The sequence below is a fragment of the Rhynchophorus ferrugineus genome, unplaced genomic scaffold, assembly GCF_030347505.1.
Source record: "Rhynchophorus ferrugineus isolate W39M unplaced genomic scaffold, kcgeb_rfMv2 rfM3, whole genome shotgun sequence".
Classification (NCBI taxonomy): Eukaryota; Metazoa; Arthropoda; class Insecta; order Coleoptera; family Curculionidae; genus Rhynchophorus; species Rhynchophorus ferrugineus.
Genome location: NW_027472582.1, coordinates 74,739,221 through 74,752,389, shown reverse-complemented (window position 1 = coordinate 74,752,389; position 13,169 = coordinate 74,739,221). Strand labels below are relative to the sequence as shown.

At 32.2% G+C, this 13,169-nt stretch overlaps 3 protein-coding genes across 7 annotated transcripts in view; 1 reads left to right on the top strand and 2 right to left on the bottom strand.

Moving 5' to 3' along the window:
• vex (somatomedin-B and thrombospondin type-1 domain-containing protein) overlaps positions 1–13,169 on the top strand; it is a 279,653-nt gene that overhangs the window by 169,795 nt on the left and 96,689 nt on the right. The gene's annotated exons all lie outside the window — the stretch shown is intronic.
• LOC143192540 (uncharacterized) lies at positions 5,254–5,996 on the bottom strand. 2 transcript variants are annotated; one of them, XM_076397938.1, is made up of 3 exons: positions 5,759–5,996; positions 5,485–5,641; positions 5,254–5,436 (listed from the first exon to the last, which is right to left on the bottom strand). In XM_076397938.1, exons 2-3 carry the CDS (start codon positions 5,637–5,639, stop codon positions 5,262–5,264), a joined length of 330 nt encoding a protein of 109 aa, XP_076254053.1. In that variant the 5' UTR covers positions 5,640–5,641; positions 5,759–5,996; the 3' UTR covers positions 5,254–5,261. The 2 variants fall into 2 exon arrangements, with proteins under 2 accessions (XP_076254053.1, XP_076254054.1); XM_076397939.1 differs by lacking the exon at positions 5,759–5,996 and adding an exon at positions 5,694–5,749.
• On the bottom strand, positions 8,775–10,566 carry LOC143192539 (uncharacterized). Of its 4 annotated transcripts, XM_076397936.1 has the most exons (4): positions 10,409–10,539; positions 9,381–9,480; positions 9,065–9,221; positions 8,775–9,010 (listed from the first exon to the last, which is right to left on the bottom strand). In XM_076397936.1, the coding sequence occupies exons 3-4, from the start codon at positions 9,217–9,219 to the stop codon at positions 8,899–8,901; spliced, it is 267 nt and encodes an 88-aa protein (XP_076254051.1). In that variant the 5' UTR covers positions 9,220–9,221; positions 9,381–9,480; positions 10,409–10,539; the 3' UTR covers positions 8,775–8,898. The 4 variants fall into 4 exon arrangements, with proteins under 4 accessions (XP_076254051.1, XP_076254050.1, XP_076254052.1 ...); XM_076397935.1 differs by lacking the exon at positions 9,381–9,480 and having other exon boundaries at positions 10,409–10,566; XM_076397937.1 differs by lacking the exons at positions 9,381–9,480; positions 10,409–10,539 and adding an exon at positions 10,181–10,357.

Here is a 13,169-nt window from a genome sequence, read left to right as displayed (position 1 = left end):
CAATTTAACATGCAGTCCAATGCGCCAGACATTGTCGAAGCCCTAGGAAATATCGAAGAATGCAGTGAAGCAATATTTTTTATCGTTTAAGTTTTTGTTAATTTGTTGACTAATCTACGTATATGTTCTATTGTTCCGTGCTTATTTCGGAAGCCAAATTGATGATCTGGAATAATAACTTTCTCTCTTCTGCGATTATTTTAAGTCTCTTAAAGTATAGTTTTTTGAATAGTTTAGAGATTACAGGGAACAAGCTTATAGGACGATAAGGAGAGACTTCTTTTGATTTTTTCCCAGGTTTAAGAATCATAATGATTTGAGCTGTGCAAATGCTAGGAAAGTAATTAAGTCTTAGCATGGCATTAAATATGAATGTTATTAATTTTATACACTTTTCTGAGAGCTCTTTTAAGATTCTTCCAGTAATTATGTCAAAATCAGGACAATCATGTTTGTTTTATTTCCTTAATAGTAAGTTTCTCATGTGGCAGATCCATTTGAAATGGAGTGTTAAGAAAGATGTTATTTTCTTCTGTGGCGGATATTTCAGACGGATACGGATTAAATAATGTATTTAAATGTTTAGAGAAAACTTCCTCTTTATCTTTACCATTCCTAGCCCAGGTATTGTTGCCAATTTTAAGAAACCAAATTATAAACACCAATTATATTAAAATAATTTCGTGCAATCAAACAAATATTCAATATACAGTAAAACTGTAAGTTTTTCACAATATTTTTTAATAATTTCAAGAAATACATTCAGGATAACTGTCCTAAAATTTTATATAAATGAATTAAAAGTTAATAAAATTGAATTTAAATCGTTTTAATACTCCATCATATTTTGTACGTTTCTGCAATCAACGAATCCTACTTAGAAGTCGATTAAAACACGATTCAAGAATTCATTTTCTTAATTAGTGGAAAGAATATAATTAAGATAGAACGGTAATAAATAAGAAATTAAGAAATAAATGAAGTTATATTAATAATTAATTTTAATTGGATACAAATTAATTCAATTACTAATTATTTTTCAATAGAATTGTTTGAGCTGGATCTCATAAAACATAAATAAAAGCGTATATAAGGTAACGCTTTTTAAAATGTATTATGTTAAAGTAAATTTCTATCATAAATTTAATTATCGCCTTCTGATAAACTTATCCTCGATACGGATGTAAAATTACACAGACGTCTTAGCTGTTAAGTTTTGTTTTTATTTTTAGGCAAATTAATAAAATAAACAAACGCTTTTCAGAGGGAACTTACAGGAACTCTCAAGATGTATGCTTCTTCTTGTTACATTCAAGAATACTTTTAATAGTTCTTAATAAATATATTTCAAAAAAGAGCCACTTCTACAGAAGTTAAAGGTTCGCATTGAATATGTTCTTTTCTTCCTCAACCTACTATGTTTCTTAAACTATTATTTTGATTAGGGGGGCCTATTAGACAAAACTAAGATTTCTTTTATAACAGATGTGTCATATAAGACTATAAGTTGAAAGATCAATAAAACACCAAATTTATATCGATTGGAAAAATCAGTTTCAGTTAATTTAAAGTATGTTCGCGTATAACTAAAGATAAATCATCACACCGGCTTATTAATGTACCGAACTTAGTTTTCCGACCACCTGAGACTCACCGTCAGTTTAGACGCTTCAAGATAATTATCTTCCCTTGATTATGAAAAATACTAGAACATATTAGCTAAGTAGGATGTCATTAAACGTGGGTTTATTTTAATAAGAGCGAATTTGATGTTTTAACGAGCGATGCCATAATACTTAATAGGTAAAGGAACGAATGAACAAGCGAAAAGACAAATTTTGTTAATTATTGTGCCTACTGGCGGCCGGATTCCGTAAAAAGCTCTGTGCGTGGCTTCAATTCCGTAGGAGCGCTGCTTCAGGGCACACGAGGTTTACAAATAATTATTTAGGGCCAATAATACAACCTAAAATGAACAATACGAATTTACAGGGTTAAAACGTATTTACAGATGGGCACAGCTCGAAGTATTCCTGTGTATATTTATTTCAAAAGGGGTCTTTTTTTTCAGACAACGCTAAACCGAAGGCCTAATGAGAGCTTGCCATGCGAAAATTATATATTTAAATTTGATGAGAATCAACTGAGTACTATTTGAATGTATTGCTCAGTGAGAATCGTAGTATTTTTAAACACATTGATTTATTTTCATTATCTTTTCAGTATAAATAATACAAATAATGGGTGATTTTTAAGACATAGAAATTTCTATTTGGAATGCCGCCCATGAAAGCCATTTCGAGAGATATTAATATTTTATTTAACTTTTAAAATAAATCAAAGCAAAATGAGTAGATAGATGGTTATGAATTAATAAAGCTTTAAATTAATTAACAGAGAATAGTTATATTGAATCCAAAGATACTTAAATCATTTCAATACCAAGTGTGTTGGTAATTCCTTTCCGTTTTTTCTTTTGCTAAAGAAAAAACTTTATTTACAATGGATAGTTAGTCAAAGTATTAGTCATTTGATTCTATACATTTTACCGTCTCTTGGCCAGTTTATGGATCATATTCTGGAAGAACAGTTTCTCCCTTCAGCCAAATCATTTATAGAGACATCTTTTTTCGAAATCAGTCATATGCTGTTCTGCAAACACGTGCTCTATGGATGTCAAAGGATGGTAGTTGGATGGAGCTAAAGGTGGAGGGATGTGATGCTGCAAAATCGCGTTATTATATCTTTCAGCTTATTGTGAACGTTGTTCTATTAAGACACACTTAAAATTGATCAATTGTTTTCGGTAGTGATCAGTGTTAACTGTTTCTCCAAATTCATAATATATAACACCAAAGGTCATTGTCCAAAAACGCCAAAGTCTGATTTTCCATTATACTCATCACTGTTGGAATTGAACATCAATTTACCTTTTTTCGAGGTAACGAATATGTATTATTTCAATTTATTTTTTTATAATTAAGGAAATTTTCTACAAAAATAGTGAAAGCTAATTTTATATGTAATGGTGGTAGACGAATCTTTTTATGGGCACTACATTTTTAAGCAAGATGTACGATTACGAGCCATTGTCCTTTGAACGTTCTCTAGAGTTACCACATAGAAACTTCGTAAATCCCTTGCTGATTAATTTTTATGGAGAAAATTTAACACATTTTGAACTTGTGTTTGTTAATGAAACATTAAAATATGAAAAAATGGTTGTCGCTACGATTTTTTTCAACATTTTCTTATATATTTATATGAAATTATATTCAGGTGCGCAACTGTTCCTAATAAAGTATTGATACTGTGTAAAAACAAATGAGTTTGATCGAAAAATTTTGTTTTTGAAACAAAAAGACAAACGAGCAAATACTGGTAGAGATATCAATTAAAAAAAGCTCCTGTTTCACCGGTTTCAATCTGATAACAACAACGAACAAAGAACCAAACTTTGTTCTCGAAACATAAATATATTTAACGAGACTCACCGAATATACACATCCAAACTTCTCATCATAATATACCTTTAAAGAGTTTTAAACTTCCTTAACGATTCGCGATGGAGTCACGCCATGTACAGAATAACATGCGAAATTACAAAAACTGTGATTCATTCCCGTTCAGCTTTTCCGACGAACTTCTCTTCTTCCCCTTCAGTTAATCCGGATCCGTTGTGAAGTTCGCTAGCCAGACAATGTTTCATATGAAATTAATTAAAATCTCGATTGTTTAAAGAAAGGTCTGGCGGTTACGGGATTTAGTTATTAAGTTCTAACTACTGTTCCTGTAACCCGCATTTTCAGAGCGTTAATAATGCGCTGGAAAACTTTGGTTAGGAACAATTAATTGTTTTATGTTTGTATAAACAAAGGAAAGCGATTTTAAGTGATTGAAATAACAGTTTGTCTAAATTTTTTGCGTTTCAAACAATGCTTCATATGGTAAATCACAAAAAGGAACAGTGAACAATAATATGTGTATGTTAGATATGTAGATACATGACAAACAATTACTTATAAAGACATTAAAAAGTTGTATTAAGGGCTGGACATATTTTTCATATTAAAAATCTGATATTTTATACCTACTTGTCTTTCAAAAACATCCAATCAGGCCAAAATAAATCTTTGGACGAAAATATTGAAAACAATTCATAAATAATTAACTTCTGTCTGTTAAAACTTTATATTAATTTCTTCATATACATACTCAAATAGGATATTCAGAAGTTATTCAATATAAATTACTTATTGGACATAACCCAGACATTTGAAAATTTGATGAAATTAATTGTTTGATTATAAATAATAATATGTTACATTAAAATAAACAATATACCATAAAAATTCAATTTACATAGAAAAATAAGTGTTATTTAAAAATATATTTACCAATTAAATACTTAGTTTGCACTAATATAATAATATTATTATCGGTACATAATCTAACATAAATTTACTTTAACATTAATTAGCTTACTGCATTTTATACTTAATTAAACTACGGAATGAGCTTTTGAAGTAACGATCAAAAGCGGCTCGTTACTTTCACTAAAATCGCAACTATCATTCATTTGTTTGTTAGGTTAAAGCTAGGAGATTCTTAGTAAAATTATGCGCGATAACAACTCTAAAGTGGACCTAATATAAGTTAAATCCTAATCATCTTGAAGATATAGACCTTTATTAAAAAAAACAGATTTTGGATGAATTTCTCAAGAAACTGGATATATTAATATTACTGAAGATATTGACGCTGTAAAGATAACACCCTGTGTTCGCAAGCTTGATTTTAATACCACTAAATATTAAAACATTATAAACACAAACGTCTTTAACGAAGAATACTGAATATATACGTCCAAAGTTTTAATTATAATATACCTTTAAAGAGTTCCAAAGTTTTCGCGATGGAGCCACGCCACAAACAGAATAACGCGGAAAATTACAAAAACTGCGATTTATTTAGCTTAGCTTTCCCGGCCGAAGTTCCCACCTTCTGATAATTTGAACCAGTTGTTGTAAAGTTCACCAGCCAGACCATGTTTCATATAAAATTAATTAAAACCTCGATTGTTTTTAGAGAGGTCCGACTGCGAAGTGGGCGGGAGGGGTTGTTCATTCGGTTATGAAGATCGAGCGGCGGAATGTTTGCTAAAAAGGTAAATATTCGGACAATTAAGGTAACTTGTTTTCCCTGATAAGAATCAAACTTTTTATGGTGTTATTGTTACATGAAATACCCAGGTAATGTACTTAAATATCAATATATTTCCTGCAAATAGGACATTGAGAATTAATCTTTAGCCACGAATCGATGCACGGTATGTGAAACATATGTCCGCAGGAAAGGATCCTGCTCGTCTTGTTGATCTCTTCCAAACACACCACGCAGTTCCTTTCGCCGTAGAATCTTTCTCTCTTCTTAGCCCTAAAAAAATACACATTACGAACTATTTAGATCTTTCGAAAATCTTACCTTTCCCGTCTTGGATATGCGTCGTCATAGGTCGGGTGATACGTATACTCTTCTGAATGAAAGAAATGCGTCCGTTCCTGATAATGTTTATAAAAGGCGTATCCAACAGCTGTAACGATACTTACTCCGAAAAGTATATATTTCAGTGGTATCATATCTAAAATGAATAACATATTGTTGTTAAGTAGATTAAATAATGAATATCTTACATTATAATAAATAGCTGAAGTCTTAACAATTTTCAATTAACGTCAGTTTAGTTGAAATTACATACCAAACACTAAACAATTTTAACCACAAATTACACGAGTGTATTCTTCTATATTTTTTGAAATTATCATAACAATTAACTCGCTTTTATTGACATATAGTGACAGTTTTTAATTTTATAGTACAGTGCACGCGGAAAACAATGATAACAGTAGTGGATTGGAATCACACAAAGTAGACAGACTTAGAATGTGATCTCCCGTGTATAAAATTGTAACCAAGTTACGCTCCTTCAAGTCATCAGAGGTCGCGCAAAGCGTGCTCATTTAGTACAGGGGAGAATTAAAAGATAAGAATAAGATTTATTAATATTACAGGGGGAAATTAAAAGATACTTTTAAATACTGGTTAACATTTGTTTAAAATAATTTGTAAATACATTAAAAAATATCTAATTTGACAACTGATAACGTATTTTCTAATTGTACGCTATTATTAATTGCCTTTGGGCCCTATCCATATGATATATAGTCATGCAAAATTTTTAATTTTTTTCCCTTTGCAATCCTATTTACTTTTTTTAATCCACTAGAAGAAGCAACACCTAATTATTATTTTTCTTATTATATTTTCCTCATCCGGATGTTGAACACAAGCTATAGTTTTGAAAAATAGTGACATTTGCCGGCATAACATATTATCCAGAATTTTACCAACGAGGGTTTATCTGAACTGGACCTACTGTTTAATGTGTGCTTCGAACCACGGTCATCGGCTTTAAGCCTATCGACTGGTGAGTGACCAACTTAGAAATCATCCAAGAAGACATCCGGTCTTACCCAGCCTGGTTACTGACGTGACTGGGATCATCTTCCTTGTGGGATTTTACGCTCTTGTCTAGAACATTCACAAATATTAAACAATCACAAACATAAATTTACGACCATACCCCAGCAAGATTCGAACCCGCGGCTATCGTAACAGTAGGAGGACCGTCCCGTCGCCTTTACCACTGCGTCACCGAGCCGGCTATCATTATTTTTGTATTGTTTGTATTAATTTTGTTGTCCGGTCTTATTCAGCCTGGTTACTGGCGTGTCTTGGATCATTTTCCTTCTGGGATTTTACGCTCTTGTCTAGAACATGCACAAATATTAAACAATCACAAACATAAATTTACGACCATACCCCAGCAAGATTCGAACCCGCAGCTATCGCATCAGTAGGAGGACCGTCCCGTCGCCTTTACCACTGCGTCACCAAGCCGGCTATCATTATTTTTGTATTGTTTGTATTAATTTTGTTGTCCGGTCTTATTCAGCCTGGTTACTGGCGTGTCTTGGATCATTTTCCTTTTCGGATTTTGCATTCTTACATAGGACAATCACAAATATTAAACAAACACAAACATAAATTTGCGACCACGCCCTAGCAGGATTCGAACCCGCGACTATCGCAACAGTAGGTGGACCGTCCTGTCCCCTTTTCCACTGCGCCAACTAAGCCAGCTTTCTTTAGATTTGCTTTGTCACATATTTAACACATAAAACATAAAACAAAATACATTAAAAGAAGTCTAGAGATGGCTTCAAAAACATATAAATCAAAATTAGTTCCTGCTACCGTAAAACAACAGAAACCACTTGTTTGTACAAATGTCAGGCTTTTGTAGTTAACATAAGATGTCGAGTAACGTTAACTGCAGATGGTATATGTACTCTAGATTCTACAAAATAAGAATTACACAAAAAATAGCAAAATAATAAAAGGATATTACACACACTTGCTTGCTCTTTTTGGTGTTGTATGGTCTGGCTCCTGTCTGCCTGAAATTGAAGGAACATATTCCTCTATTTCAATATAACCTATACAGACACATAATATAACTTCAAGTATTGAAGCATCTAAATTTTGAAAAAAGTTATACTAATACTTTTTACACTATAGAGGTTGCAACAGGGAACTGCATCTTTGTTAAGCAGTGGCCTACCACCTTTGGGTATTTAGTCTTCCTTCCTTTAGTATTAATCTAAAATATAAAGAACAAACCTTCCTATGCGTAGATAAATACTCATGAGAACATCAATCTGACATTGATTCGTCATCCGATTCGTGTGAAGACGGTTTCTTTTTGGTGAGTCCAAAATTTAGCTTTTTCATTTTTTGAGATATTTCAGTGACTGTGCCCATTCTGATATTAAGGGCAGCAGTAACACGTTAAAAATATTTTCAATAAAAACCGCAGTTACTTAATATTTAACAGTAAAAATACTTACCTCTCTAACGAATTATATGGCAAGAGGGGGTCTCGGAGAGGCAATGTGTTTTGTCTGGCATCGCCATTTTTAATCAGAGTAATAATATGAAGCGATTTGAAATTTATCAAAACAAGCAAAGCATTAAAATAACGTTTGCCGGTTTATAACCTCTTATCATTATTGTTTTAAAGAATTTTGCAAACGTTTGACAACTGAACGTCTTTGTAGGCTAGTTACACGTTCGAATTTATCAGACAGCATTGTGTCTCTTTTTAACTAGCATAAAATGAGGAGGAAACTTTTGTCTGATTCTAAAACGAATTTACAAATTGCGACAGGCAATACATTAAACATATTGACGACGAATATTCTCAGCAACTTTGGATAGACTATAGTTCACAATTGATGTTGAGAAGATACACTTTTAGAATTATACACTTAAACTAATTTAATGTGTTGAAGCATGTCTAAGCATAAATTTTGATAAAGTGTCCATATGTTTTTATAAATTTACTGAGAGGCTATTCTTACAGCAAGATTTAAAATTATAATTTGTGCACATTTTGTATTTCCACTGTCGGGCTAAAAGTTGTTTATGTTGCAGTTACTATCAGTTATGAAAAAAATACCTCGAAATCCCGGTCACACCCATTTGCAACTGTATCTTAAAATTACCTTCATAAACATTTGCACAATTTTTGCTGTTGCATTTTGCATTTGATATGACTTTAAACCTTACAGTATTATAATTGGGCTAATTTATTTATTTTAAACTACAATATCTCGAAATCGAAAGGTAATATAAAAAAGAAAATTCGTAAATGGCATAAATATCTTTAATTAATTTCCGTTGATTTTTGCTGATCGTTAAATATTTACTAAATCATTCAGTTGATATTACTTAAAATGCAGTGTTTTCCCCGAAATTGAACGAATATTTATCAATCTATTGACGCAAAGAATGAAATGTATGTCCACAAGAAACAGTTATACACTGTTGATCCACGTCTTCCGAAGAGCAGTTCTTTCCATTGCAAATGTTGTTTCTGTTGTTAGATCTGAAAATATACATTATTAGTTAGATTCGATCTTAAGAAAGTCTTATGTCTTACCTTCCACGTCTTCGTCTTCGACATAGATCAACATGGCCATAATTGTTATATTTTTCGAAATAATCGATCCTTTGGGCACGGTTGCTGTAATGTTCGTAAAGAGCAAACCCCACAGCTGTGACAAGAGTCACACCAAAAAGTAAGAATCTTATCATATCTAAAATATAATATACTGCCAAAGTTATAAAATAAAACTGTTTTTAATTTTTATATTTGTTTTTATTTCAGATTCAGATCATGAGTGTACCATGTTATGCCCTAATGTTTTGTTAACATTCCAACTATTCTAAAAACATTATCTGATGAATGGTAATACCTGTCTATAGTTGATGTGGTTAGATATTGAAATAGAAATATGAACTGCGCAATATAGGAAATTATAATTCTAAGAATGCACGAATATTTTGTTTCCAAACCTGCAAATTAACCTTAAGCTAATACACGTTGTTATCTAATCTAATGCTAATTTTAGAAGTTAAAAATCCTAAATCCTACTAGCTAAAATGAATAAACCTTTTCCAACAGTATAAAATAAAATAAATGAATGTATAAAAAAATATAAACTGTACCATATATAAAATATAATGCTGAACAGTTTGCCTCTCCGTCATTTGCTGGTAGACATTTACGGTGAACATGCTTCAACCATAAGAACATATGAAACGTTGTTTTGACAATTCAAATGTGGCTTTAAAACATTTGAAGATGCGTAGTTGCAAGAGTTATCATCTCAAACCCAACACAAACTCAAAGATAATTACCAGAAAAGTTGGATATATGCCGAGCTACAATTGCTGAATGATTAAAAGCGAAACCACCTTTTTTAATCGGATAAAAGCAGGTTGTTTTTTATCCGAAGACAACTTGTAATGACAAAATGAAAGTTATAAAGAAAATTTGAAATATTCGTATTTAAGTATCAAAACGTCATTAATGGAGATAATAGGAAACATATAGAATTAACAATAAAGAGGTTTAGATAGCTTTTAATGTCAACAAATAAAATTCGTAACAAGTACAACATTTTACGGATATTACTATACAAATATATAATGTACAATGTACGAGGAATAAAAAACTTAGCAAGAAAATATAAAAAAGCCAAACATTTCTTACCGACTAACCATCATATATAAGAAGCAAGTCATGAAAAGCTATATAACCTAGCTAAAGGTTTCTATATTAATTGATATGTTCCTTGACGGATATGTTGTATTGTTGGACATAAAAACACCCCATATAGTACTCTTATTATTATATATGTCTATAATAGATACGAATGTATACTGGGAATAAATAGTATACTGGACATGGGAATAGGAACAAAGACTACAATATACTGACCTTTAGATAAAATGTAGTAATTAATAATTATGAGGTTGCACGCGCACTTTGCTTCGAAAACAGAAAACCAGAATTTAAAATATGCATATCGTTATCTAATCTGATATGCATGATTTAATAGCAATAATTGCAAAGTAAATCGTATTTAGTGTCACCACGTCTTTCTGTAAAATGAAATAATTTTTGAACCAAAATAAATTCTTATATGTTTATTATATATCTATAACAACACATTACACGATTGAACTGTGTAAATGTCAAATTTTCGATTAAAGTAAGCAGCAGATAACAGATCGAAAGATGCAAAGATAACAAATTGAAAAGTTCCCGGTCTGACACATAGATGGCGCTACTAAAATTAAATCCATATGTTTTTTTAGTTAGTCCTAATCCTCAAAAGATGCGCGTATAAATTTGACAACTTTGTGAATTATAACATTTTCAGTGAAGCACCTTTTGTTATTGTGAAAAAAAAATGGATAAAAAGGAATTTCCCGTGTTAATAAAATTTTGCTTTTTGAAGGGAAAAAATACAGTTGAAGCAAAAACTTGCCTTGATTCCGACTTTCCTGACACTACCCCAGGAAAATCAACCATCAAGGATTGGTGTGCTAAGTTTCGACGTGGTGAAATGAGCACGGAAGACGGTGAATGCAGTGGACGCCCAAAAGAGGTTGTTACCGACGAAAACATTATAAAAATTCACAAAATGATTTTGAATGACAGTAAATTGAATTGACAATCTAAAGATATCAACTGAACGTGTACATCAAACCATTCATGAATATTTGGGTATGAGAAAGCTCTGTGCAAAGTGGGTGCCGCACGAGTTCATTTTTGACCAATAACAACGACGAGTTGATAATTCGAAGCCGTGTTTGAAGATGATCAAGCGTAATAAACCCGAATTTTTGCGTCGATATGTGACAATAGATGAGACATGGCTCCATCATTTCACTCCGAAGTTCAATCGACAGTCATCCGAGTGGACTGCACACGATGAACCCGCTCCAAAACGTGGGAAAACGCAACAGTGGTCTAGCAAGGTTATGGCGTCTGTATTTTGGGATGCGCTTGGAATAATTTTCATTGACTACCTTGGAAAAGGAAGCACCATCAACAGCGACTATTATATAGCGTTATTGGACCGTTTGAAGGACGAAAACGCCGAAAACGGCCGAATTTGAAGAAAAAAAGTGCTGCTTCACCAAGACAATGCATCGTTTCAAAAATCCATGAATTAGACTATTGGATATTCTCCAGATTTGACCCCCAGCGACTATTTCCTGTTCTCGGATCTCAAAAGAATGCTCGCTGGGAAGAAATTTTCGTCGAATGAAGAGGTGATCGACGAAACTAAGGCCTATTTTGATACAAAGTATAAATCATACTACAAAAATAGTATCGAGAAGTTGGAAGGTCGTTATAATCAATGTATCAGCCTAGAAGGGAATTATGCTGAATAAAGATACTAATTTTGCCAAAAAAATTTTACTATGGTAGGCCGGGGAGTTTTCAGTTGACCTGTTATTTATTTCTAAATAATAATCTTTTGATTTACTGTGTTAACATTTCGAAGTTCATCTTTACCACAATCAGCAATACTCCTTCAAGTACCTATTCAGCTAAATTTCGGACTAGAACGTTTAGTAACCGGAAGCGGGCTCTAACATCCCGCTAATCATATAGAACTGGTAAATTACATTAACCTTGTGGCAAATTCACTCGCCTTTGAGTATAGTAATCGTAAGTTCGTCGAACAAAAGACCACTTTAAACGTACAACTAAGCCAACTACGTAAACGATATGGGCAAAACAGGCAGATCTGGTAACCGGGAGCCAGACCGAAGCTTCGACGCAGCGAAAACTGCTAACTGCAGCGAACGGTTTCCGAAACTTTTCACTTCGGGCTTTTCGCAGCTTGGGGCACTCAAAAAGTTTACAGCGCCAGTTGCAACATGAGAACGAATATTTTTTCAACAAAATCGATACGAGGCGTAGGTATTTTTTAGGATAATGTTACCGATAGTTATGTTCGATGCCTGAAAGACCGTTTTTTCTTAGTATATGACTTTAAAGTCACATATCTTGTTTAATGTTGCTATACCGTAGTGTCTGAAAGCTAACGGTCCACAGAACATCCTAAATATGAAGATACTATCATTCATTTACTCGGTCAAACATTATTGCGGATTGAAGAATATTATTTTAAAATAAAATATTGAACAAAAAAATTGAACCGCCTTCAAAAAATAAGTAAGGAACTCACTAAAAAGTAAAACAAAGTAAACTTATTCTTTTAACACAATTTTTTTATGAACTATGTACATAATAATCGTCGTAATAACTAAATAAAAATAAACAAAAACCTTATTGAACATATCTACTACATGTATTTTATATTCTACATTTTACACATAATTTAGCTTAATACCTACCTAAACCTATTTATTTATTTACAATATTATTTTAACTACTACCAACCGAACACTCTGAAGTCGATACGAACAATAAATTAGATTTGTTTTGTTCGTAATTTAATTTTATGTATATGTCACAAAATTATGTTATTATAATTGTATTGCTTGTGCTCGGCATTTCTGATTTTCAGTCACATCAGTTGAGTAATAACATTATGTACCTAAATATCTGATTATTTTAGATAAAAAAATATGTGAAAATTTTGTACGTACCTTTGAAATTTGAGGGTTTCCCTCTATTTCCTCGGATATCACCATCAGATCCTGACTTGGTTGACTTT

Bases quoted from the DNA above. Each gene is read 5' to 3' on its own strand.
- LOC143192539 (XM_076397933.1), bottom strand. From the start codon at position 9,721: ATGTTCTTATGGTTGAAGCATGTTCACCGTAAATGTCTACCAGCAAAT. The intron at 9,222-9,633 runs GTACAGTTTATA...ATTATATTTTAG, and splicing joins AGCATTATATTTTATATATG to ATATGATAAGATTCTTACTT. The intron at 9,011-9,064 runs GTAAGACATAAG...GTATATTTTCAG, and splicing joins CGAAGACGAAGACGTGGAAG to ATCTAACAACAGAAACAACA.
- LOC143192540 (XM_076397938.1), bottom strand. From the start codon at position 5,639: ATGATACCACTGAAATATATACTTTTCGGAGTAAGTATCGTTACAGCT. The intron at 5,437-5,484 runs GTAAGATTTTCG...GTATTTTTTTAG, and splicing joins GCATATCCAAGACGGGAAAG to GGCTAAGAAGAGAGAAAGAT.